Raw genomic sequence first — 27949 nt, 5'->3', positions numbered from 1 at the left:
CTTTGCGGCATTGTATGACGTCACGTAGGCGTAGCTTCGGAGGCGAGCGAAGGGCGGGACCAAGGCCAAGAGCACGGCAGTTACGCCACTCACACTTGCGGAAGAGTTGACGGGACAGCGGTGCAGGCCAATCGCAACCAGTCCTCTGGAGGCAGGGAGACTGGGGTGGAGACTTCGGAGACTGCAGTTGCAGGTGGGTGAGCTCCGGGGTCTGAGGGAGGAGTGGGATGGTAGCCTTTATTCTCGGGGTCTGGGTTGGCCCCTGTGGCCCACAGAGAAGAGAATGTCCTTGGCTTCAGCTGCTTCGTGTACGGGGCACGAGAGATTTCCACCTCTAGGAGGGGGTCTGCAGTGGTGCCCCCTGGAGTTGTGCAACGCGGCAACCCTGAGTTGCTTCTTTCCCTACCCCCATCCCCATCGGCCTAAGACCCACCCTCACACAGTATGTTCCCGACCCTTAGCAGCAGCCAACCTGAAACCCTCCCTCCGAAGGCCGAGCAGAGGCACTGCCCCCAGTGCGGGACACCGACCCGCCTGAATCAGAGGCTGCCAGCGAGCAGCTGGGCTAATGCTGGCTGTTTATTTGGGGCGATGAAGCGACCCAGGTGCTGTTTTGCTATTGCCAAGCCTGGGCTAGAGCCCTAGCTAGAAAACAGGATTCCATTGTTGAGGCATCAGTGTTTCCATCATGACAAGAGGTCCTTGCTCTAGCCGCAGAAACAAGTAAATAACTTTACTCAGTTATTTTCTCAAACTTTGCGAAGGGTCATATTGATGTATGTCTGTTTCCTTAGTTGTTCCGTGTAGGCTGTTGTTGACTCTCGTATGAAAGCCCACGCGATCCAAGTGCCCTGCAGGTTTTGGTCCAGGGAAAAGTTGGTCTCTGCAGATGACTGTAAATGACTACCTGGAGGTCGATTAAAGTGCCGTACTGCGGGATTCAGCCGATTTCCTTCTTCCTCTGACTGCCCGGAAATATCAGCCAATAGCCAGCGGTACTAATTAACACAATTACCTGATTATGATTTCTGTCCTATTTAAGATGGGTTCTATTATGTTTTTATCCATACTTGTCTTCATTAACTTTTCGTGATATCATAAGCCCCCCGAATCCCTCGAAAGTAGATGGGATTCTGAGCACACACACACACAAATTCAGATCCCCAAAGGACACTAAAATGAATTATTGGCTTAATATATCATCTTAGCTAACCAAAAGCCTGTGTCAGCTGCCATATTGAAAATCTGGTTACCAGCTGCAGGGAGCTTACAATCTGGTAAGGCAAATAAATCATATGCATAAAAAGTACAATAAGAGACAGTATAAAGATATATGTAAGTAATACTAATACCCATATCAGCAATGATCATAACTCACTTCTCCATTTTTAACTAAGAATCATATAACTTCCTTCCTGTCGTTTTAAACTGATTTTTGTAACTTTGGTACATTAAGTTTCTGTTTCCAAACACTTCTGTGTACGTTATTGCGCATGTTCTGTGTACTAGTTATTACTGATGGAGATGATGAGCTCAGAAAGAGAATTTGTTTAAATTTGGGAATTCATATCCCATTATTTTACCATCGAACAAGAGCTCTGTGTATTAGATCTATGGAGCCTAATACACAGACAGTAATTTAGGGATTATTTGTACTTGGTCTAGAATGTAGAATATTCTCCCCTTCTCCCCTATCACATTCCTTGTTTCCTCTGTATCATTCAGGCCCAAATGTCATACCAAACAGAATGTCTTCGTTCACCCAGTGTAAAATAGCTCACTCTTCCCACTTCCAAACCTCAGCCCCAGACCTATTACCCTCGTGAACATATTTTATAGGTTTGTTGAATCCCCTTCCCTGTGTGCTTTTAAAAATTCTCCAGAACTTAGCTTAAACCTTCTCTTAGGGCCTACTTCAGAGTACCTTTTTCCAGAACAGTATTGTTTATATAATTCATTTGGCAGTTATTCTAGTACTGCCTTATGACATCTCTCCTATTGTCCTGAATTATTTGCATGTCTGTTATCTTGCAAAATAGAATGTACAGTACTTGAGAGGGAATATCATGTATACCTTTTACAAATAGTGTACATGAGTAAATATTATTAATGATGCCACAATAGATTTATTACTGTCAAGAGTAACACTGCTTTTTATATTCTATCTGCCTTCACTTCCCTCACTTTTATTAAGGAAATGTAAATATGCAGTTTATAACTTGCTTAACTGTATTAAATGAACCCAACAATTTTATTAAAATATTTTTTATTGCATTGGTCAGGGGAAGAAGAGGATTAAAGTAATAGGGGCTCACTCAGTCTAGAATGATCATCTTGCTTGGTGCCAATCTGTGACTTCTTAGCAGGATTCTGAGAGATTCGTGTTCTATTTCCAGCTCTACCACCAACTGTCTGTGTGACTTTGGTCACACAGGATCCTATGCGTGACATAACCTCTTCCAGGTATTAATTTCAATGGAAAGGCATTGTATGAGTCATCTCTAAGTCTAGGTGTTTTTTAGATGTATTCACTAACTTTTTATTGGGTCACAAACTTTATTCTACCTCAAACCCTTTTTTTTCCCTCAAGACTTATTTGAATACCTCCATAATTCTACCAGTTTCTCAAGGAAGAAACCATGATGCTGCTTTTCTTTGATTCCCTATATCCAATCCATCTCCAAGTGTTTTTGGTTTTACTTCTAAAATACAGCTAAATCCATTTGTTTCTCTTTATTCCCACTGTTAACAATGAAGTATAACCCACCATCATTTTTCATCTGAAATACTAATCAGTTTTCTAGCCTGCCTGAGAAAGGGGAGCACTCTCTTCCAATGTCTTCCATGCCATAAGCACAACCTGCTTTCAGAGCTAAATCTAGAAATACATGCCCTTAATTCTCATGTTATATTGCCCTCTAATTAGACTGAGAAGGAGAAGCCAGCAAAGTAGGAAACCTGAAGAATGTTGTGGCATAGAAACTAAAAGACGAGTGTTTCAAGGACTAGTTAATGGTGTGAATATTCCTAAGAGGTGAAAGAAGATGAGGAGAGAGAAGTGAGAATTTAGCTTCAAGATAGTAGTGTGGTGACATTGACATGGGCAGTTTTAATGGAGTAAAAGGAATTTTATTGTAGTGAGTTGAGATGATAACTGGAGGTGACGCTACTACAGAGTGTCCTTTTAAAGTTTTTCTGGATTTAGGAAGTAGAAAAATGGAATGGTAGCTAGAGGGAATAAAAGGTCAAAGGATAGATTTTTGTTTGATGTTTGTTTAAAGATGGAAGATACTAGAATTTGCATGCTAATGGAAAATGTCCAGTAGGGTGGGAGAAACTTAATGTATGAGAAGGAAGGGGTATGTGTGTGTGTGTGTGTGCAGGCGGGGCAGGTGTTCACCATTCTAAAGTAGACTCCAGCATAGAGGACCTTGTCTGTGTTGTTTTTAGCTGTATTTCTAGTATCTAGAATAGTGCCTGCCACAATATTTGTTACTCCATAAGCTATCCAATATTTGTTGAATAAATGAATGACTTGGACCCTACTTCTCGTCCTTTCAATTCGTTCTCGACATATTAGCTAGAAAAATATTTTTTTAAAAAATGATGTCATGTCACTGTCCAATTTAAAGTGATCAGTCATTCCTATTTCACTTAGAATAAAATCCCAGCTCCTGGAACCCATAGGATCCTGACTGAGGTAGCAACTGCCTTCTGCAGCCCTATCTCCTGACCCTCTTGCTTTCATTAGCTACTCCAGCCACACTGGCCACCTTTAATTTCCTAAAACTGAAGGACTCCTTTCCCTCTGTAGGGCTTTATATGTGATTTCCGCCACTAAACCCTTACCTTCTTATCATTCAATTCTCAAATGACACTTCAGAAAGGCTTTCCCTAGTATTGTAGTGGCTGAAAGCAAGGGCTCTCGAGCCAAACTGACTTCACATACCAACTCCCTGGTTACTTGCTATATGATCTTAGCCAAATTACTTAAATTATCAAAGCCCATTTTCTCTGTTTGTAAAGTGAAGATAAGTATCTACTTTATCCAGTTTTTTTCGAAGATTAAAAGAGTGTGTGTAAAACATATAGCATGGGGCCAGGCATGGTGGCTCATGCCTGTAGTCAACAGCATTTTGGGAGGCTGAAGCATGAGGATCACTTAAGGCCAGGAGTTTGAAACCAACCTGGGTAACATAGTGAGATCCCATCTCTAACAAAAACCAAAAACCAAAAAACAAACAAACAAACAAATAAAAAAAAAACTGGGTGTGCTAATGCACACCTGTAATCCCAGCTACTCAGGAGGATGAAGTGGGAGGACTGCTTGAGCCCAGGAGGCTGAAGCTTCAGTGAGCTGTGATCCTGCCACTGCCCTCCATCCTAGGTAACACAGCAAGGCCTTGTCTCAAAAAAAAAAAACAAACAAAAAACATAGTACAAAGCATGGCACATAATAAGCACTATATAAATGTTCCCTGTTACCCCTTTTGTTATTGTCTGAAATTGAATGCCCCAATTGTTCATTTCCACTTCCTACTTGTAGCTTCACGATACTTATAAAAATTCATAATTATTTATTTGCGTACCTTATTTATTATGTCGTTTTCACCAGATACTTGACAGCAAAAAAGCAGGGACCATGTCTGTCTTTTATTCTCTCTTTAACTCTAGTGCCTAATTCGGTGCTTGTCATATAGTTAGCATCTACAATAAATATTTACTAGAATAGGCCAGAAATCATGCTGTATATTGAAACATCAGTGACCAAACTAAGATCACTGCAGGACCCAGTCAAAGCTCAGATCAGGCAGAGCACAGCTTTAGTTTAATGTTCTACTTTTATTAAGTGGCACATGATTTTTGTCATTACTTTTTATCAAAGGCTTCATTCTTAGGCTTGACTCTTGTACCTTTATTCAATTATTTAAATCAAATTTTAATGGAAGCCTTTTTTAAAAAGGATAACAGAATCATTTTAAAAATTGAGTCAGCGTTTTGGGCAGGAAGGTGTTTCATTGAAGCTGGGGTGCAATCTTATAAAGTACACTATTATTTTATATACTACTAAGAAAAATGCCAACTATGACACAACTCTTTATCACTAAGAATTTTTTCTACTTATGCAAAGAGCCCTCTTTTTTAAAAAAATCATATAATACCCTTGCACCTACATACAAAGAACAATATAAGCGAAATTAATTGGCTGAGGCACTCCTAAAACTTCTTAACATTCAAAGTGTCTTTTCATTGATTTTCAACTCAGAGTCTCTGTGTCCATGTTTTATTTTTACAGTATCATTCTCTGTTTAGAGCATTAGTGATATATCATTTTTTAAACCAATGTCCATTATTATCTCCAAGGTTTTCTTCCAACATACTGATATCCATTCTTCAAATGTAATACGCATGTAATGACAAATATGTCATGACTACTACCCAACCAGAGTGATTATAAGATGCCTGTCAGTTTCAGATAAGTGTGAAAAACTTTGTGTCTTAAAAGCAACGAAATAACGTAATTGATTTTGAAGAATATTTGAAGAAAAATAATTGCCTTATAAATCTTTTGCCAAGAATTGAGAATTGTTTAACAATTAATAATGTTATTGATTTTAATTATTATTTACATATAATTTGAAAGTATTAACTTAATATTCATTGTATCATTTAAGTCTCACAACAGTCCAGTGTCATAGATGTGTCCACTTTGCAGATGAGGAAGCCAAAGCCTCAGAAAGCCTAAGTAGGAATCACTAGTAAGTGATGAACCATTTAGGACTATTTCTCTAGTTCCAAATGCCATATTCTTTGTTATTTGCAAAATACACTTATACAAGTAGGATTTACTCAAATGAAATTTGAGAAATGGAAATATTCAGCTCCTTGGATTTATCATTCTGTGTAGAATGTACATGGCAGACTTTTTTTTTTTTCTTCTTTTTGAGATGGAGTCTCGCTCTGTCGCCCAGGCTGGAGGGCAGTGGCGCGATCTTGGCTCACTGCAAGCTCCACCTCCCAGGTTCATGCCATTCTCCTGCCTCAGCCTCCCAGGTAGCTGGGACTACAGGCGCCCGCCACCACGCCCGGCTAATTTTTTGTATTTTTAGTAGAGACGGGGTTTCACCATGTTAGCCAGGATGGTCTCGATCTCCTGACCTTGTGATCCACCCGCCTCGGCCTCCCAAAGTGCTGGGATTACAGGCGTAAGCCACCACGCCCGGCCGGCAGACTTTTTAAAACAGTGTTGCGAAGGTGAATAGGTTTGTGTGATTCTTATATATTATTTTAGGATACTTGAAATTTTCTAGTAAAACTTGTTTTTGTTACTATTTATAGGAATAAAATTAACTTTGTGTTTACATCATGTGGTCCACTTATTCATGAACCATGAGGCTCAATAGACTTAATCCAACATAGGATCTAAATTACATACATGATTTTCATGACAATAAAGTTAATTAAAAAGTGTTTGTGGTTAGAGTCTTAAAAATTTATATTCTCAGGACCTACGCCACTATGCAGAAATATAGTTTTTATTCTTTTGGAAGTATCTCATTTAGTCACCTTTTTCCTATTTTATTTCCTACTTATTTTAAAATACAGAGGAATGATTTTATACCAATTAAAAAATTATGTTTTATTTGCATTTTCTATGTTTTGAGCAAGAAGAAAGCTGGAACATCAAAATAGTTTCTGAATTGATTGATCTTTTGTTATCTTTTAATATCTTAAAATAATTACACAACAAGTTGTAAAGATAAAATTTCCATGTACCCTTCACCCAGTTTCCCCAAATGGGTACATATATAATAATAGTAAAAGATCAAAACCAGGAATTTGACATTGGTACAATGTTTGTGTGTAGTTTCTTGTAATTTTCTCACATGTGCAGATTGCTGTAACCTATCTAAATTGTGTGTATCAAACTTTGTCCCTTTTTAATGGTGAGTAGTATTCCATGGTATGGATGTACCATGATTTGTTTACTCTTTCACCTATTGTGCAACATTTTGGTTGCCCTCAGCTTTTGGCTATACAAATAAAGCATTTTGAAACATGTAGAGGCTATTGTGTACACATAAGCTTTTCTTTCTAATGGTCAGCAGCATGATTGTTGGGTAATATGGTATGTGTATGTTTAGTTTTTTTAAGAAACTGCCAGACTATTTCTGCCAGCAGTGTATGGGTGATTCAGTGTCTCTGCAAGCCCTCAAATATTTGGTGTTGTCATTATATTTTATTTTAGCTATTTTGATAGATGGGTAGGGATATTTCATTGCAGTCTTAATTTCCATTTTCATAATGACTAATGATGTTGAACATCTTTTCATGTGCTTATTTGCCATCTGTATATTCTCTTTGGTGAAATATCTCTTTGTACCTTTTGCGCATTTTTAAAATTGAATTATTTGGTGTTTTTACTGGTAAGTTTTCAGATTTCTTTATATATTATTTCTTTATCAGATTCAGTTTGCAATTTTTTTTTTCCTGGCTCATAGCTTGTCTTTTCATCCTCTTAAATAAAGGGACTTTCACAGAGGAAAAATATAATTTTGATATAAAGTCCAATCTAGTAATTTTTTTCATTTATGTGTTGTGCTTTTGATGTCTAAGAGCTCATTAAATGAGACCCTGGTTACAAAGATTTTCTTCTGTATTTGCCTCTAAAAAGTTTATATTTTGCGTTTAAATCTATCAACTGTTTTGAGTTAATTTTTACGTAAAGTAAAGTTGTCTGTGGATATCCATTTTCTTCAGCATTTTTTGTTAAAAAAGATTCTTTTTCTTCCATTGAATTGCACTCGCACCTTTGTCAAAAGTCACTTGGCTATACTGTGTGGGGCTATTTCTCAATTGTGTATTGCGTTCCACTGATCTATGTGTCTCTCCTTTCACTAATATTACACAGTATTGATTACCATAACTATAGTAAGTCTTGAAATCAGGTAGACTGATACTTCCCTCATTATTATTCTTTTTGGTTGTGTTAGATATTCTATTTTCTTTATCATTCCATGTAAATTTTACAGTAATCTCATCTGTATATACAAAAAATTGTGCCAGGATTTTGATTAAAAAATGTGTTAAACCTTTATATCAGTTTAGGGGAAATTAAGGGGACATCTTTATTAAGTTGACTTTTCCAATTTGCAGACATGGCATGTCTTTCCATTTTAGTCTTCTTTGAGTTTTTCAGCATTTTATATTTTTCAGCATACAAGTCCTGTGCATGTTTTGTTAGATTTATACGTAAGTATTTCTTTCACTTATTTTTTTGAACTGTTATACTTTTAATTTTTGTTTTTGTTTTAATTTTTATTTCTTTGTGTTTATTGCTGGTATATAGAAATATGATTGATTTTTTTGTGATGCTCTTGTATCCTGTGGCATTGCTGAACTTGCTGATTAGTTCTATGAGGTTTTTTCCTCATAGATTCCTTTGGATTTTCTATATAGGCTATCTCGGAATTTGCAAATAGAGGCAGTTTTGTTTCTTCCTTTCCAATGTATATGCCTTTTATTGAATTTTCTTGTTTTAGTGTGCTTGCTAGAGCTTACATTTCCTTGGAAACTGAATAATACATTTCTAAATAAGTGTGAACTTTGATGAATAGCAGTGGTAAGGGTGGACATCCTTGCTGTTTTCCTCATATTAGGGGGAAGGCATTCCATAATTTAGCATAGTATTATCTATAGGTTTTTTGTAGATTTTCTCTACTAAGTTAAGAAGGGGGAAATTTTCCCCTCTCTTTCTCTTTTGCTAAGAGTTTTTCCCATAACTGGGTGTTGTATTTTTTCAAACGGTTTTTATGCATCAATTGATATGGTCTTGTGGTTTTTCTTCTTTAGCTGCCTAATAGGATAAATTACACTAATTGGTATTCAAATACTTTTCAGCCTTACATCCTTGAATAAACTTACTTAGCCATAGTGTATAATTCCTTTTATATATTGCTGAATTTTTTTGCTAATATTTAAAAATGATTTTTGCATCTATATTTGTGAAGTATATTGGTCCATAGTATGGGGTTTTGGTTTTTGTTTGTTTGTTTTGGGTACTGCCTTTGTCTGGAGTACCACAATAATACTCACTTCATAAAATTAGTTGGGAATCTTCCCTCTGCTTCTGTTTTCTTGAAGAAGTTGTGTAGAACTGGTAGTAATTCTTCTTTAAACTTTTGGTAAATTTAATTTCCTTAATGGTTACAGGGCTGTTCAAATTATATGTTTCATATTGGGTGAGTTGTAGTAAAGTAAGCACTTAATGCTAAAAATTTTCCTCTCAGCACTATTTTAGCCACATCATACACATTTTGATATATTGTATTTTAGTTTTTATTCAGTTCAATGTATCTTTTAAATTACACTTGAAACTTTCTCTTTGATGCATGGATTATTTAGAAGTGTGTTATTATGTTTCAAAGTGCGTGGAGATGTTTATGTTATCTTTTTGTTACTGATTTCTGGTTTGATTTCATTGTGGTGAAAGAATATAATCTGTGTGATTCCAATTCTTTTAAATAATTTGAAGTTTGTTTTATGGGACAGGATATGGTCAATCTAGATATATGTTCCATGAGCACTGGGAAAGAATATGTATTCTGCTGTTGTTAGGTGGAGTTTTCTATGAATGTTGATTAGATTCTGTTGATTGATGGTGTTGTTGAGCTCTATATGCTTACTGACTTCTTGTCTAGTTCTATTATTTTTAGAGAGAAGAGTGTTGAAGTCTCCAGCTATAATAGTGGATTTGTCTTATTTTTTTTCAGTTTTATCAGTTTTTACTTCACATATTTTACAGCTGTATCTTTTGGTGCATATAGATTTTTGATTGCTAGTCTTCTTGGTGGTGGATGGACATTACATAACATTCTTTTCCCTTGCTCAAGTCTGCTTTATCTTGTAATTGTATTGCCATGCCTGCTTTATTTTAATTAATGCTTGCATAGTATATCTTTTCCTATCCTTTTACTTTTAACCTACTTATTATATTTGAAGTCAGTTTGCTTGTAGGAAGCATAAAGTTGGGTCACTTTTTAATCTGCTCTGGTAATCTGTCTTTTAATTGGTGTATGTAGACCACTTACATTTTGTGCGATTATTATTATGTCAGTATTGAAGTCTGTAATTTATTTTCTGTTTTCTGTTTATTCTGTTTTTATTTCTGGTTTTTTTTGTGTGTTTCCTGTAGCTTTCTTGAAGTTTTTTAGAATTTAATTTTGATTTAGCTATAATAATTTATAAATGTTATCTCTTTGAATAGCTTTTTTGTTTTTAGACGGAGTTTTGCTCTTGGCGCCCAGGCTGTAGTAAAGTGATGCGATCTCAGCTCACTGCAACCTCTGCCTCCTGGGTTCAAGTGAGTCTCCTGCCTCAGCCTCCCAAGTAGCTGGGAGCCCACCACCCCAGGTGCCCGCCACCACACCCAGCTGCTTCTCTTGTCCCTTCCTCCACCATTTTATAAGTGTAAACTTATTGTCAATTAAATGATTTTCTTTTCTTTTCTGTTAAATTTCTTAGAAAATAAGCCTTAACTTCCACTTATTTTACACACATTATATGCTAAATTACTTTTGTTGCTGCTGCTGTTGTTTTGTTTTCGTTTTTGTTTTTGAGATGGAGTCTCTTTCTGTCACCAGGCTGGAGTGCAGTGGTGCGATCTCGGCCCACTGCAACCTTTACCTTTATCTTCCGGGTTCAAGCGATTCTCCTGCCTTAGCGTCTCGGGTAGCTAGGACTACAGGCGTGCGCCACCATGCCCAGCTAACTTTTGCATTTTTATCAGAGATGGGGTTTCACCGTGTTGGCCAGGATGGTCTCAATCTCTTGACCACGTGATCCACCCACCTTGGCCTCCCAAAGTGCTGGGATTACAGGTGTGAGCCACTGCACCCAGCCAATTATGTGTTTTTTCAAAATATTCTCAACAACACAACTAGATAGATACAGTTTATCTGCATTTTACAGATGATGAAAACAATAATAAAAAATTAGAAGTTATTTGCCTCAAATGTATCACAACTAAATGCTGAACCAGCATTAGAAATCAAGCCTGATTCTAATGCCCTCCTTTTTCTTTCATTTCACTTTGTTAAAAGAAAAGCTTTAGACAAATATAATTTAACAGAGTTTGAGCAAAGAGCAATTCATGAATCAGGTAGCATTCAAAACTGAAAGAGGTTCAGAGAGCTCTACTCCAGCAGTGTGACCAGCAAGCTTTTATAGGTTGAACATGGAAACAAAGTAGAGAAATTACCTGATTGACTACAGCTAGGCATTTGCCATATTTGGATATTGTCTGATGGAAATTCTCTATTTGTAACCAGTAGATTGGTTGACTGTTTGTGATTGGCTAAGGCTTGTTTTTGGTTTTTGGTTTTTAAGTCAGTTACAATAAATGTTTCCAAGTTAAGTTTCAGTTCTCTTACATAAGAGTCCTTGTTATGGAGGTAATCTCAGGCTAATAGCCATCTTATTTAACAACATTATATCATACTCTTGGGAAGATATATGATTTTTATACAAGCTAATATGTCACATCTGTGTATTTTATAAATATTAGAAAAGGAGATAAAACATGCATAGTTTTAAAAACAGTCTTACAAGTGACTTATGAAGATGCCTTGTGAGGTAAAGAATTAGTCCTTTGACATTAGCCATGTGTAATTGTCTTTATACCTCACTCTAATTTGAAATACTCTTTTTCCATCCTAGGTCATATGTTATCAACATTGTTAAGTCAAGACTTGAACTGTCGTGATAGTTGATTTCATTTATAAGCTTGACTGGGCCATCTGGTGACCAGACATTTGGTCAGATATTCTGAACGTGTCTGTAAGGATATTTCTGGATGAGATTAACATGTGAATCAGGAGACCAAGTAAATCAGATTTTCCTGTGTGGTGGGCCTTATCCAATCAAATGAAGAATTGAATAGAATAAAAGACTGAGTAATAGGAAATTTATCCTGCTTATTTGAGTTGGGACATACATCAGTCTTTTCCTGCCATTGGACTCAAAATGAAAAATTGACTCCTCTTGTGTCTTAAGCTTGCCAACTTTTGAACTGAAACTTATACCATTGGCTATTGTGATTCTCAGGGCTTTGGACTTGTACTGAAACTGTACTGTCAGCTCTCCTGGGTATCCAGCTAACTAGTTATAGATCTTGGGGCTTCTTAGCCTCTATTATCATGTGAGCTTATAATAAATCAATCTTGCACTGTCTGTCTCTCTTGCTCTCTCTCTCTGCCCTCATCTTCACCCATCATATTGATTTTGTTTTCTCTAGTTCCTTTTCCTCAGAATTAACCTCCAAGCCTTTCATTATCTCTCTTCCTCCATGATACCCACTCTCATTTTTAATATGTCTCCCTATTCACAGTTACTCAGAATGCTGCACACAAAATGATTTCTACAAGTCACTTAGATTTCCAGCAGTACTGCCAATTACAACCTATTAGTTTCTCCTGCACACACAGGCACATACATACCTCCACAATCACACATACATTCACACAGGCACACTATTTTTCCACAGAGTATAATGGCTATCCAGTGGAACTTTCTGTGATGATGAGAATGTTTTATATTTGCTTTGTTTAATACAGTAGTCACTAGGCAGATGTATTAATCTGACTTATTCAGAAAAACAGAACCAAAGGGATATAGATACACACACACATATATATGTATATGTATTTGTACTATACATATGTATAGGTATTTTTACTATTTATATGTATATGTGTTCGTTTTATATATATATGTGTGTGTATATATATATGGAGAGAGACAGAAAAACTGTAAGGAATTAGCTCAGGTGATTATGGAAGCTGAGAAGACCCAAGATTTGCAGTCAGCAAGCGGGAGACTTAGGAGAGCTAGTGGTATAATTCCTGTTTGAGTTCCAGCTTGAAGTCAGGCAGAAAGAAAGAGTTATTTCTTATTCAGCCTTTTGTTCTATTCAGACCTTCAACAGACAGGATGAGGCACAGCTACAGTGGGGAGGACAATCTGCTTTAGTCAGTCTACCAATTCAAGTGTTTAATCTCGTCTGGAACACCCTCACAGACCATACCCAGAAGTAATGTTTAACCAAAAATGTGGGCACTCTGTGTCCCAAAAAAGTTGTCACTCATCACACCACATATGACTGACCACTTAAATGTGGCTAGAGCAATGATGGACCTAAATTTTTAGTTGTATTTACTTACAAGTAATTTAAATAGCTACACATGGCTCATGGTTACTGTATTGCATAGCGCAACAGTAGATTGTCTTGGTCCTGGAATGGAGCTTTAATTGATGCTGTAGGACAATTTAGACTACTACTCCAGTATCTAGCTTCCACCTAGGCCTCTTGGAACACCTGCTCTGGGAGAACCAAGCTTCATGCGAAAAGCCCAGTCACTCTGAGACTGTCATGCTGTGAAGAAGTGCCAGCTAGCCACTTGGAGAGGGTGCGTTAAGAAAGAGAAAACCCTAATGATCAGTGAGGATGAGCTTTTTTCCATATGTTTGTTGGCCACATAACTGTCTTCTTTTGAGAGTTGTCTGTTCATATCCTTTGCCTACTTTTTGATGGGGTTTTTTGTTTTTATCTTGCAAATCTGTTTAAGTTCCTTGTAGATTCTGGATATTAGACCTTTTTCAGACGGGTAGATTACAAAAATTTTCTCCTATTCTTTAGGTTCCCTGTTCACTCTGATGCTAGTTTCTTTTGCTATGCAGAAGCTCTTTAGTTTAATTAGATCCCATTTGTCAATTTTGGCTTTTGTTGCAATTGCTTTTGGTGTTTTAGTCATGAAATCTTTGCCCATGCCTATGTCCTGAATGGTATTGCCTAGGTTTTCTTCTACGGTTTTTATGGTTTTGGGTTTTATATTTAAGTCTCTAATCCATCTTGAGTTAATTTTTGTATAAAGTGTAAGGAAGGGGTCCAGTTTCAGTTTTCTGCATATGGCTAGCCAGTTTTCCCAACACCATTTATTAAATAGGGAATCCTTTCCCCATTGCTTGTTTTTGTCAGGTTTGTCGAAGATAAGATGGTTGTAGATGTGTGCCCACATGGTATATGATTTCACAAAAGATTGAATAAAGAAGCAGGTATGAGAATCTAGTTGTCTTCCATTAAGCCAGATGTTGAAGAGATTTGCAAAAATATAAAAGAATGTAACCCTTCTCAAGAAACTTTTTTTTTTGTTTTGGAAAATAGTTATTTTAGTTATCCATTTATATATTTTTGTAGTTATATATGGTTGTATACATAGGCATGTATATAAAATGGATATATATGAATATGTATATTAGATATATTGAATATAGTTATATAAATTTTTTTCTTATTTTTAAATGAATCAATAAATATTGAAGTATTCTCAGAAAAAAACAAAAAAAGAAGAAAGATCCCCATCTCTTCTAGCCATCCCAGCTGAATCATAAGAAATGTGAATGAGGAAACCATACTGGACATGTAACCTAGTCAGACCTTCAGATGGCTTCAGTCACAGCTGCCATTTGCCTGTAGTTATATGAAAACTCCCAAGCAAGCAGCATCACCTCAACTCACAGGAGCATGAGAGATTATAAATTGTTGTCTTAAGCCACTACATTTTAGGGTGATAACTAGAACAGAAATGTAGAATCAAGGTTTTCTCTTTGTCCGGCTCCCCAAGTTCCCAATCCTCTTTTCCTTTCTGTTTCTCACTTCCTTGCTTTGGATAATGCAACTTTTATGTTTAGAGCTGAATTTGCAGTTCCAAGATACTCACAATTATCTGATCTTTACCTGTCTTGGATTTCTGACCTCACGTTTAAAAAATCTTTCTTAATTAAGATATATGCGGTTTTCCTTTCTACTTTTAAATAGCCCAACTTAGAAATGTGCTTGCCTTTTTCTTCTTTACTAAAGCCATAAATAATTAATGCAATCTAACACTGATCTTTTTCAACCAATTATCTTGTAAAAGTCTAACCTCAGGAGGCATATAGTTTATGCTCCAAGATCAGCATTTTAACAGCTACTTTGCTACCAGAAGAGAATGGATTGGAAAAGAGGGGGATTGTGTTGGGCATATACTCAATAATTATGTTAGAAATAACACTTCTTATGTATAATAATAATATTAATTATGTAGTGAAATCCTATATAAGCTATTTATACAACTTGTACCTTTGGCTATTTAACACAGTTACATAGGCTTGAATGTTAGCCCTTATGAAAAATATACTTTTATTCCAATGAGCTCAACATTTATGAAAATTCAAAAGGAATTTAATATTAAATGTCAGGAAAACAAATGTTTAAAACAAGTTTTACTGTCTTATTATGTTTCTTAGTGGCTATTTTTGTGTATTTCACATCAAGAGGGCAAATTTTGGAGTCTGAAACTTACATTAGGTCTCTACTACATCAGTGATTTTTTTTTTATTCTAGTTCTAAGGACATATGGAATTGGCTATGGATAATTCATATGCTTTCAATCAACGAAGCACCTGTAATGGAATTCCATCTGAGAAGAAAAACAACTTTCTTGTGTCAGAAGATCATGGACAAAAAATCTTAAGTGTACTACAGAATTTTAGAGAACAAAATGTCTTTTATGATTTCAAAATAATTATGAAAGATGAAATAATCCCATGTCATCGTTGTGTGTTAGCAGCATGCAGTGACTTTTTCAGGTACTTTACCTTGTCTATGCCTCACATTTTATGATTTGGATAATTAGGTTCTATTTTATACTGGACTCAAGTTTTCCCCCACAGGAACATGTAACAGTAATTTTAATTCTTAAAAAAAACAAAAACAAAAACAAAATCTAATTAGGCTGGGCACGGTGGCTCACGCCTGTAATCCCAGCACTCTGAGAGGCCAAGGCAGGCAGATCACCTGAAGTCAGGACTTCAAGACCAGCCTGGCCAACATGGTGAAACTCTGTCTCTATTAAAAATGCAAAAATTAGCCGGGCGCAATGGCGTGTGCCTGTAATCCCAGCTACACAGGAGCCTGAGGCACAAGAATTGCTTGAACCCAGGAGGCTGCGGTTGGGGTGAGCTGAGATCGCACCACTGTCCTCCAGCCTGGGTGACAGAGCGAGACTCCATCTCAAAGAAACAAAATAAAAAACAAAAAACCTAATTAGAACCAAGATTATCTAATGATTTTTTTTTTTTTTTTTAGACGGAGTCTCGCTCTGTCGCCCAGGCTGGAGTGCAGTGGCTGGATCTGAACTCACTGCAAGCTTTGCTTCCCAGGTTCACGCCATTCTCCTGCCTTAGCCTCCCGAGTAGCTGGGACTACAGGCACCCGCCACCACGCCCGGCTAATTTTTTGTATTTTTAGTAGAGACGGAGTTTCACTGTGTTTACCACGATGGTCTTGATCTCCTGACCTCGTGATCTACCCGCCTCAGCTTCCCGAAGTGTCAGGATTACAGGCGTGAGCCACCGCGCCCAGCCATGATTTTTTAGTAGGAGAGAATTTAAGACTACCTTTTTTTAAAAGTACAGGTCTTCCCAGGTCAGCATTTACCAAAGTTCTCTGGAACATTAATCCCTTGAAATACTCTGGGACAAAAAAAAAATTTGTTATGGTGTCAGCTTTGTTTGGGGGATCCCTGTATTGTATTATTTTAGAAAAAGAAGACAACAGGTTGAACAAAAACGGAAGCAAAATTTGAAGAAAATAACTCTGAGAGAAAAGCAAATTTCAGTCCTATGTTGTATTCTTGTATTATGGGGAGAGGAGGCTGTAACCGATTTAAAAATTTATCCTCTCCTTAGCAAAGATATCTTTTTATTAGGGAAAAGTACTTCTTAGCTATAAGGCATTTCTTAAAAGCACTCAGCTTGTTCCAATTTTAAGCAACCTTCTGAATATAATTTGGTTTCCCATGTAGATCACCGTAAAGAGAATGTCCTATTCCTAACACTGCAGTAATCACTATAATGACAGCAGGTTTCCGATTCTGCAAGGTTAAGGGCCAGACACGTGACCTTGCAATTACTGTGTTAATTGTATCAAGGTAGTACTATCCTGTGAGGCTTCTTGGTCAATAGACAAGCCCCTTTTGGTGAAACCCTGATCTTCAGCCTTCCTGGTTATATTACAATAAACTTAAATCCTAATAGCAATATTTTGCATGATGTTCATTCGTGAAAGCAATTTTAATTTGAATTGAGCAGGGTTTAAATCTCCAATAAACTCCATTAAAAAAATAAAGTTTAAGATATAGAAATACCAAGATGCATATTTTATATGCAAGTTAATTTATATTATTTTGAATCCTCATTTTAACCCTTATTTTTTTACCACCATCTTATTAGATCTCACCCTTATTGCCTTTAGAGTAAATCTTACAAGCTAGATTTCATTCAACGAACATTTACTGATATATACTTTTTTAAACATAAATTTACTGATATTTACTGATATATACTTCCTGCTGAACACCTGTTCCTGTAGGGGCTCTTGCTTTGAAATTGGGAGCAATGGCTTAGTACTGCAGCACAGTTTACTGGGGCCATGGAGCCTACAACAGTCTTGAACTAGCTGTTTGCCTAATTTGACTATATGCCTTCATCTATTATTTTTATTTCTTCTCTCAGGTAATCAAAGTTGTTCTTTGAACTTCACTGGGGCCCTTACTGTCTTATACCCTGTCACTCTTATTTCCACCAGTGTCTTCCCTCCTCTCTTTTGTTCCATGTAACTCTCTTCTTTCCCGTTATCCTTCAGGTCCCCTCTTCATCACAGGAAGCTGTGTAGTACAATGGTTAAGTAGTTGGCCTGTTAATACATATGCCCTAAATCTAAATCCAAGCTCTGCCATTTACTAGACATGTTTTATTAGTCAAGTTACTTAACTGCTTCAGGCCTCAGTTTCCTCATTTGTAAAATAGTAAGATTATAAAAATAGGACTTAACTCATGGAATTATCGTATTGCTTAAATGAAATAATGTATAAGTAATAATTAGCACCGTACCTACTACATTCAGTTAATATTAGCTGCTATGATTATTATTTCTAAACCTAGCAAAAATATAAATAATCTGGTGTGAACACACAGCTTGATTTCCCTGTAATGTTTTCATGCTAATAAAATACTCTGTGTAGGCATTTCAATGTCTAGACCTGCACTCTTCTTGATGTTGTTTTTTATTCAATTTATACATAATTTTTGCACATAGTTCTTTGTTCAGCTTACTGCTAGTTTTTTATAGGTCTGCTTTTAGTTTTTAAAATTACTATTAGAACAATGTATTTTTAAAGTTTTCTACCTGGTATAAATAACAAAAGTATCAGATCCTTTATTACCTATAGTACTTTATTAAATGAGTACATAGTTCACATTAAAATATGTACATATGTAATAGACATTTGACAGTTTACACTCTCCTATAATGCCGCTAATTCATAATATGATCAAACTCACTTAATGGAGTACTGAAAGTGTAAAATAAAAATGTCGGAAAAGTGCACAATGCATGAAAATATCCCTCTTACAGTGTTTTTGGAAAATGAAAATTATTATTGAGACGGAAGGTCTCATTGGAGACAAGAAATTGAAAAGGAATCACACACATTTTATACATACTTTATGATAAGATGGTAAATTGGAGATAGATGTTAACTGGATACTTTAAGATGAATAGGATGAAGTATAGAAATATAATTTTACATGTGTCTTTTCAAAGAAAATATGGAAGCTGATAGTAAATTATAACTACATCAACTCTGATAGAAAACATTTCTTAAAATAATGATAGCAATAAAAGCTAATACTTTGCATCAATTAACCCATTTATTCCTCTCAGCACCCAATGACATAGATATGACCAGTACCTCCATTTTCAGATGAAGAATTCGAAACACAATAAAGTTAAGTCACCTCCCCAAGGCCACTCAGCTAATAAGTGGCAGAGGCTACATACACTGGCAGGGGGGCCCAATGGACCACATAGCCAGCTGGACTATATGGACTCTTAATATTATCCTAAACTGCTGTAGATGTCTTAATAATCTATATAATTATTATCACAGGTTAATATTTCTATTGATATTCATTATTTAAAAACCCTGCATAATATGTAACATTTTGCAAGTTCCCTCGTATTTTTCAGTTGGATGTTGTACTTTTTAAATAGATTTCATTACCTTCTGGAATAGACTCTGATAAGTAAATTGGTTTTCCCCTAGAATACTTTGGGCAACTATGAACATTGCTCAGAAAGACATCCTGGACAATACTGGCACAAATAAAAATCATTATTAAACCAGAACCAATAGTAAAGTACGTTTTGCTCCGTAACAATACATTTCCAAATAATTTATGTTTTTACCTAAACTGAGCCAAAGAAATTCCCAGTTCCTTAGATTCTGTCAACTTTACCATGTAGCAATAAAACAAAACTTATTATGAAAAACTTTCAAGCTAGTCTAATTATTCAAATTTGGGGACCTATCTCCATCTCTCAGTGCCTATTACATTCTTTTTTTTTTTTTTTCACCTTTTTGCTTGATGTGGTTCACTGTTGCTGTTTAGTTTTAGGAGATCACATTCCCCTTCTCCTAAAGAACTTTATGAAATATCTTTTTAGACATGTATCTTATTTGGTGAATTTCGCCCGCACAATAGAGTCATTGGAGACATCAGGTATCTCACTGTACTCTTTTCTATTTCATTAATGTGAAATCAAAGATGAATTTGAAAGAGACTTTTAAATTCTAAGCTCTAAATAATTATATTTTAAGTAATTTTACTTATCACCAGCACAGTTGTTACTAATTAATCCATAAATAAAGAAATTTGGCCATCAGCAAGATTTTGCCCCAATAGTGTTAATAATAAGTAAGAATCAAATCAGTATACAAAATTTGAATCTTTTTATAGTCTTTTTTTATTAGTTGCTATAGCTCAGCTGTAATGTACATATTTTGTAATATAGGCATTTTGTAATATGTTTATTGGCAGATAAATATGGTATATAATTCTAGATATTAGGATGCAATTAAAACATGATTTTATAAATATATTTTAAGTCAAGAGTAAGGAAACCTCCTTAAGGTAATATTGAAAATAATTATGGAATAAAATATTCCTGTTGTTTTTCTGTTCTTTATTTTTGCAGGGCTATGTTTGAAGTAAACATGAAAGAAAGAGATGATGGAAGTGTTACCATTACTAATTTGTCCTCCAAAGCAGTAAAAGCATTTCTCGATTATGCCTATACTGGAAAAACAAAAATAACAGATGATAATGTAGAAATGTTCTTCCAGTTGTCATCATTTCTTCAAGTTTCCTTCCTATCCAAAGCTTGCAGTGACTTTTTAATAAAAAGTATTAATCTTGTCAATTGTTTACAGTTATTATCTATATCAGATAGCTATGGCTCCACCAGTTTGTTTGATCATGCACTACACTTTGTACAACATCACTTTTCTTTATTATTTAAATCCAGTGATTTCTTAGAGATGAATTTTGGAGTACTACAAAAATGTCTGGAATCAGATGAATTAAATGTTCCTGAAGAAGAAATGGTACTGAAAGTTGTCCTTAGTTGGACTAAACATAACTTAGAATCAAGGCAAAAGTATCTGCCTCATTTGATTGAAAAAGTAAGATTGCATCAGTTATCTGAGGAGACACTTCAGGACTGTCTGTTCAACGAAGAGAGTTTACTCAAAAGCACAGACTGTTTTGACATAATCATGGATGCAATTAAGTGTGTGCAAGGTTCTGGTGGACTCTTCCCTGATGCTCGACCATCCACAACTGAGAAATATATATTCATTCACAAAACTGAGGAAAATGGAGAAAATCAATATACATTTTGCTATAATATTAAAACTGATTCATGGAAAATACTGCCGCAATCACACCTGATTGATTTGCCAGGATCTAGTCTTTCGAGTTACGGAGAGAAAATATTCTTGACAGGCGGTTGCAAAGGGAAATGTTGTAGAACGGTTCGACTGCATATTGCTGAGTCATATCATGATGCCACTGATCAAACCTGGTGCTACTGTCCAGTCAAAAATGATTTCTTCTTGGTATCAACTATGAAAACACCAAGAACCATGCATACATCAGTTATGGCTCTCGATAGATTATTTGTCATAGGTGGAAAAACTAGAGGATCCCGGGACATTAAAAGTCTTTTAGATGTTGAATCTTACAATCCGCTTTCCAAAGAATGGATATCTGTTAGCCCATTACCCAGAGGCATATACTATCCAGAAGCAAGTGCATGCCAAAATGTAATTTATGTTCTTGGATCAGAGGTAGAGATTACCGATGCTTTTAACCCATCACTTGATTGCTTTTTTAAATATAATGCTACAACTGATCAGTGGTCTGAACTAGTAGCAGAGTTTGGACAATTTTTTCATGCAACATTAATTAAAGCTGTACCAGTAAACTGTACGCTGTATATATGTGACCTTTCCACCTATAAGGTTTATAGTTTTTGTCCAGACACTTGTGTTTGGAAAGGCGAAGGATCTTTTGAGTGTGCAGGCTTTAATGCAGGTGCAATTGGAATTGAAGATAAAATTTATATATTAGGTGGTGATTATGCACCAGATGAAATCACAGATGAAGTGCAGGTCTACCACAGCAACAGGTCTGAGTGGGAAGAAGTTTCACCAATGCCTAGAGCCTTAACAGAATTTTACTGCCAGGTGATTCAGTTTAATAAATACAGAGACCCATGGTTTTCTAATCTATGTGCTTGAATATTCTAAAACGAGTCCAGTTCTAGTAACGTAAACTTGTTAACCAAAATGATAGGTAAAAAGGTCTATACATCTTAATGGAATAAAACGTTCCTGCTTTTAGTTATTATGTATGTACACCATATATAAACAAACAGTTTCCCAAAACTTAAAATACAAAATATATTTTACCAAAAATTATATTGAATATAATTTAACCTTGGAGAGTCCAGAATACTTAGTATTTTCACATGAAACTACAAATCATAGACTCTGACACTTTAATTTTTAAAGTACTCCGTCTCCCCATAAAAGATTTGTACTATTTAGATGGGAGAAATCACTTGAGAGAGTAAAAATGAATTACACTGCATCTTATATGAAGTAAAAAACAAATTAGAGGTGAGAATCTTGTTACTGCGGGTATGAGTTGTTGAATTCCTATCATTTGTGATGATTGGTTAACTTCTTTTAGGTACCCTTTTTACCCTTTTTTAGTTCAGAAATAATTTTCCCAGCTTTATAAACAGTACACTAAACATAGTTTAATTTTTTTAATGACTCATTTTTTCATTAAGAGCATAATGTACCATGTTATAATGCCATTAGCAGTTACTTAAATGCTTTAAAAATTGCTGATTCTATTGTCAGTGTCAGTTGGTTTCAATTTCTAGCTCACACTCTCTCTCTCTCTTTCTCTCTCTCTCTCTCTCTCTCTCTCTCTCGTTTTCTGGTTCAATCTTAGTAAATTAACATTCTGGATTTAATTAGTAGTTCTAAGTGACACCTGGCCTGAGTTTATGTTAGCATGTAACCCTCAATGGGAAATTTTTGGATTCTGGGATGTTAGTACTAAAATACTTTTTATGTATCACTGCTAGATTCCAGCCTAATTGAGGACATAGAAAATTGACCTCTAATTACGTGGATCATTATTATTGCATTTCTTAAGCTTTGTCTAAATTTGAGCTACATAAAACATTTCAGGATTTAAATTAGTACCATATCAATTTTCTGTGATGATGTATACCAACTATAAAGCACCTTGTTGGTTTACTACTTCAGTAAATTATTCTCAGTGAATTACTTTCTAAATTAAAAAAAAATGACTTGGCTATTGGTATTGATAATAGTATTCACAACCTGCATCTGTTAAGATATTTGATCTTTAACTCAAACAATGTAAGAGTACTGTTGTCATTGTTCTCAGGTAGGTGATTCTGCCTTCCAAGAATATATGTTTCTTTAATCAGTTTAAAAGATAAAAGGCATTTTGGGTTTTAAGACCCCTGCTTTACATCTCAGGTAATGTGTAGATTGTATTTCTCTGGAACCAAATGTAGTTTTCTACACTCAGTTGTAAATGTTAATCTTTCTCAAATATGCACATTCTTTAAAAGTATGTTCCTGAGTAGAAATATACTTAAATGAAGATTCTCTTATTTTATCATATAAATTTATGCAACCATAAGTTCCAAATGTATTTTTCAAAGTGGAATTGAATATTAGAGTACATTTTCATGATGTTTAAAAATCAAGGAATGTTCCTGATTAGATGACATATTTGTAAGGAGTATTCTGTAAAATTGGTGGCCTTCTTATCTAAGCACATGAGTAGTTGGCTCTGTAGTTTGTGTGTTTAAAAAAATGGAAAATTCAGTGGAGGCTTTTGTTTGTGTGTGTGTGGCTTTGAAAACAAATTATTTGAGAAAGACCATAACACAGTGAATAACCTATATGTGGATTTACTGAACTGTTAATTTAAGCATATATATTAATAGAGTATGTTTAAAATAAATATTGTTTTCATCACTGACTTTAGGAATTGTTCATCTATTTCAGAAAGGAGAAACCCAAAATCAAATCCCTTTTTGATGTTGCTTCATTGTTCTATCATCTTCTTGATTTCCACTACTGTTCTGATTGGCCTTTGCTTTATGCTAATGTTTCCAGAAACATTCTTGTTATCAAAGCCTAGGTGGCTCCCTCTGCATTTGATTTAATACATTTTCTAATGCAGAAGGTTTTCTGCCCTAGTTTTTTTTTTTTTTTTTTTAAATAATTACTGTGGGTTACTTTTTAATCATTTTCACTGATTGCCATCCCTTTACATCTGTACCTTTGTTCTCTCCACCAATTATCACTGCAAGGAAAATACTCTGTCTAATCAAAAAACCTCCAACTCTTCGCGACTGTTTTTTTTCCGGTCACCATAGCAATCTGTGCTAGACTCCACTCCACTAACTCCTCTCCTTTCGTATTTTGCCTCTCCTTATAAAGATAGCACTTTCATTTGATCTGTCTGCCTTATTGGAGAATGGTTTTGTGTCTTCAAAGTCCTCAAGGAACTCGACCACACAGGAGCAATGACTACACTCTGGTTATATCCTCTGGTCTTGTTAATGACTGTGGCTTCACTGTCTAAGAACCATATATATTATTCTGACTTCACCTTCCTTTCTGGATTTCTGACCTGCAAATCTCAGTGATCCATCCAGTCTATTCTCAGTACCTCCAGAAGGAGCTGTTTTTTCTGTCTGTGAGGTTAGGTAAGAGAAAATAACATCCTTTTATGGGCTCTTAGTCTTTTTTAAAGTCTGTTTTCCTTTCATTATACCTTCAGCCAGTGCTACAGTGTAAGAGACAAAATAATTATGCTCATTATCCGGATTGCTATCATTCCTGTGGAAAAATTCTGTTTAACATTTCTAAATCCATTACCATTTGTCTTGCTCCACTACATTTGCATTATGCATGCCAAAAATATTTTAATATTGTAATGTCTTCTAAAATTGAAAGTAGGTATAGGGCATTATTAAATACAAAAAAGAGTATATTTAACACATGAGATCCATTCAAAGTTAATGGACAATCCTAAAATGTGGAGAACCTTTTGTTCATCTACACCCTTTGAAACTAAGTAGTATGAGGAATATTTACATAATCAAAGCTAACTATTTTCCCATAATCAGCTCTGGTCTGGGGAGAGAAGGAGGTCATTATCACAGCAATATTCATTACATGCTACCCTTGAAAGCTAGATTAGTATTCAAGAGCGACCACATACTGCAATATGATTCCATATTTCTCAGATACCAAGAAGAGCAATTGAATATATGTTCAGTGTGCTTATTAGCTCAAGGTATACCATTTGAAAATCAGAATTAAGCGCAGAGGGAGACATCTGTTTACATTTTGAGATTTGAATGTAATAAATATTATAATGTCATGATTAGTTGAATATATAATGTAACTTTAAGATCATTATGCTCAGTTTAATTGGATCTAGTGTTGTGGAAACTCTTATTTAGAATTGAAAGTATAAATCTCAAAAATGTTCTCTGAGGGGGCAGCTCTGAATGGCAACCTAAACACAAAGGCTGAAAATTATAGGGAGCATATTTCTGTCCAGTGTAAGAAACAACTTTATAAAGTCATACTTTAGAATGAAACCAGTTACCCAAAACTGTGGCATATGGAAGATCATTAGCTCCATAATTTCCTATATGAAAGAGCATGACCAAAGATTTCTACATTATATTACAATCTCAATCTCCATCATTTCTGATATATGTTTTCTCCTCCAACTTATTTAGCATTTTAGGCATTGTGAATAACTTGATTCAGTGGTTCTTGATACTCACGATTTTTCAATAGAAACTGAGTCTTAAAACTACACCATTTTTGGAACTATATATTTATTCAAGATAATTTTTTTAATTAGGAAAATTTGTAAATGGTGCTGACATTTACAGTGAGCTGCTAGTTGGGATTTTTCCTTGGTTTGCCATAGAGGTATGTTCATTTTATAATGAGTAGAAACTGAAAGATCAGTACCTACAATTTTCTCTTAAATTATTATTTTTCTGCATAGTATTTATACTGGCAAAGGTAGTAATTTTACTTAAATATTATATAATGTGAAAGAATATGTCTTAAACATCTAGATGTGTTTATAAAATATATTCAATGACTGATGCTTGATCAAATTTAATGTCAAAATGGGGAATTCAATCACAGGGAAATACTATTATACATTTACCAAAAGATAACTCTTCTAAATCATAAACTCATTCAAATTTGAAAATAACCTTGGAAGCCAATGCAGCTTCCAAGCCTGCTATAGAAATTTCCTTTAAATTGTAAAACACCCTGACATGCAATTTTTTTTTTCCAATTTCTAAATTGGTGTTTTCAGTGGTTAAGAATCACTATCTCCATGTTTGAACAGTTCTAATAGAAAATTCTTCTTAACACTGAAAACAAGTCTGCCTCCCTGTAATAACTTCCAGGCCTTGGTCCTAGGTTGCTATCTTCACATGCCAGTCATTTAAGTGTTTGAACCAGTACCATGTCTTCCATTCCTCCAAAATCAAGACCTCATTTTTATTCTTGTTCAAATGCTTGGCACTTTAACATCTCCCACAATAGCTGATGTTACGTATCTTCTTGTACAATTACCTCAGAAAATCTATCCTACCTAGCTCTATTGATTTTATGGTGGATTGAGCGTGACCAGTGTTGCAGAATCTGTTTCTGTATGGACCTTGCCTCCCTGTCTGTTCTCAGTGTGCTTGATAATTCAGACATGTCATTTCCTCATTTAGCTCTTTAAATCTTCTATATTCCATTTGGACTGGAGTCCTGCTGTGTCTCCCTTCTCCTACTCATGCCCATCAACATAATCACAACCATATTTTCTGGGAGAGGAATTATGAAGCCAAATTGTATTAAGTCAAACAATTTGTCATTAGATATGGTTTGAAGACTTTTAAAAACACTAAAGAAAACTCCAGAAACTATACAAAAAATAGAAACCAAAGCAGTCACACCCTTGGTGGTGAATGAGAGGACAATAGGCTCACAAATCAATACTGACCAGCCTTATGACAATAACAATCTAAATTTGGAGATTCATTTGTGCAACTAGTCCATTTGGATAGAGCATGATATTTTCATAAAACAAGACTATAATTAAATAAGTCTATGAGTCAGATAGTTTTGTTCATTTCACTAACTTTGACATTCCCAACCATAAAAGTCGAACTAGCTCAACAAATTGTGCTGATGGTCTCAAGGGTAACAAGATTGCTGAAATAACTCAGAGTACAGTCCTCCATTAATGAGTATCATATTGTAGTATAAATATTTCTTTATATGTCTGTCTTCCTCACTTAACTAGAAACTCTTAGGGATAAGGACACATCTTCAGCATTTCTGGGCCCAGCAGTTGGCGAGTGCCTGCCATATAATAAAGCATCCAATAAACTGATAGTATATTGAGCCAATATGTGAAGCAAGATATATTTTAGTTGTTTCTGAATCAGTTTGGTATATCTGTATTTTTTTTTACTTATTTTCATATGAAAAGGAAATTATTTTGATTTATGTTAGAATTTCACATTTTAGAATGCTACCACATTATACTTTATTAATGTACATGTTAATTTTTTTGTAATATTAATCTTGCTTATGTTCAAAGTCTCTGAGAAAATTGGTTTAGGTAGTTTATGCAACTTTAGTTGTTGTAGTACAATAACTGGAAAAGTTAATCAAAAGCATTTTTTTAGAGTGAAATTGCATTATACAAGTGCATTGCCAATCTTTGCAGAGCATGTATATATTATAATTGACTGTATAGTTACGTATGTATTGTTGGGTCTTGAAAGTGAAATTATAGATTCAAAGTCATTTATCCACTTAATTTTTTAATGCTTGGGGAGTATTCGTTTTCAGTGAATTTTCATTATAATATTTAATTCTCTGTTTCTTTTCAAAGGCAATAATGGATAAAACAATGATTGCAAATTTCCCATTTCTCCTACAAGAGCATAATAGTGTCAACGACCTTTTTCCCACTCAGGCAGGGGAGTAGTGCCCAAAGCTATTTACATTGCACACACAACTTACTTCATTTCTCTGTTAGTGGAATGTGGGCTTTTGCATATGCTATGAGAACTAAAATTAGCATTTTTGAGGTCCATGTTAACCATATTAACATGTAGTAAAACATTTCAATTCTATAAAATAATTTATTAAAATGTATCTCAGAAAAATATATATATTGTCTGTATTTATTATTACAAATAAAAGAAGTGGAGAAAGGTGAATGCCAGGATTCTCATTTTCTTGCTGCTCCTTTCCCAGGTGTTCTGGGTTTCTGAGTGGCTTTAATGGTCTCAGGAGTACTAAAAGTGTGGTGGTGAAGGTGGAGGATTATCAAAAGG

General features: G+C 35.2%; 1 protein-coding gene across 5 annotated transcripts; it reads left to right on the top strand.

Moving 5' to 3' along the window:
* The first annotated feature begins 51 nt into the window (after positions 1–51).
* Positions 52–27779, top strand: KBTBD3 (kelch repeat and BTB domain containing 3). 5 transcript variants are annotated; one of them, XM_038005263.2, is made up of 5 exons: positions 52–193; positions 795–995; positions 14036–14112; positions 15443–15687; positions 20138–27779. In XM_038005263.2, the coding sequence occupies exons 4-5, from the start codon at positions 15455–15457 to the stop codon at positions 21741–21743; spliced, it is 1839 nt and encodes a 612-aa protein (XP_037861191.1). In that variant the 5' UTR covers positions 52–193; positions 795–995; positions 14036–14112; positions 15443–15454; the 3' UTR covers positions 21744–27779. The 5 variants fall into 5 exon arrangements, with proteins under 5 accessions (XP_037861191.1, XP_008018909.1, XP_008018911.1 ...); XM_008020718.3 differs by lacking the exon at positions 14036–14112 and adding an exon at positions 2283–2463; XM_008020717.3 differs by lacking the exon at positions 14036–14112 and having other exon boundaries at positions 53–193.
* The last annotated feature ends 170 nt before the right edge of the window (positions 27780–27949 follow it).

This window comes from Chlorocebus sabaeus, chromosome 1, assembly GCF_047675955.1.
Source record: "Chlorocebus sabaeus isolate Y175 chromosome 1, mChlSab1.0.hap1, whole genome shotgun sequence".
NCBI classification, from domain to species: Eukaryota; Metazoa; Chordata; class Mammalia; order Primates; family Cercopithecidae; genus Chlorocebus; species Chlorocebus sabaeus.
This window is presented reverse-complemented; position numbering and strand designations above follow the sequence as displayed.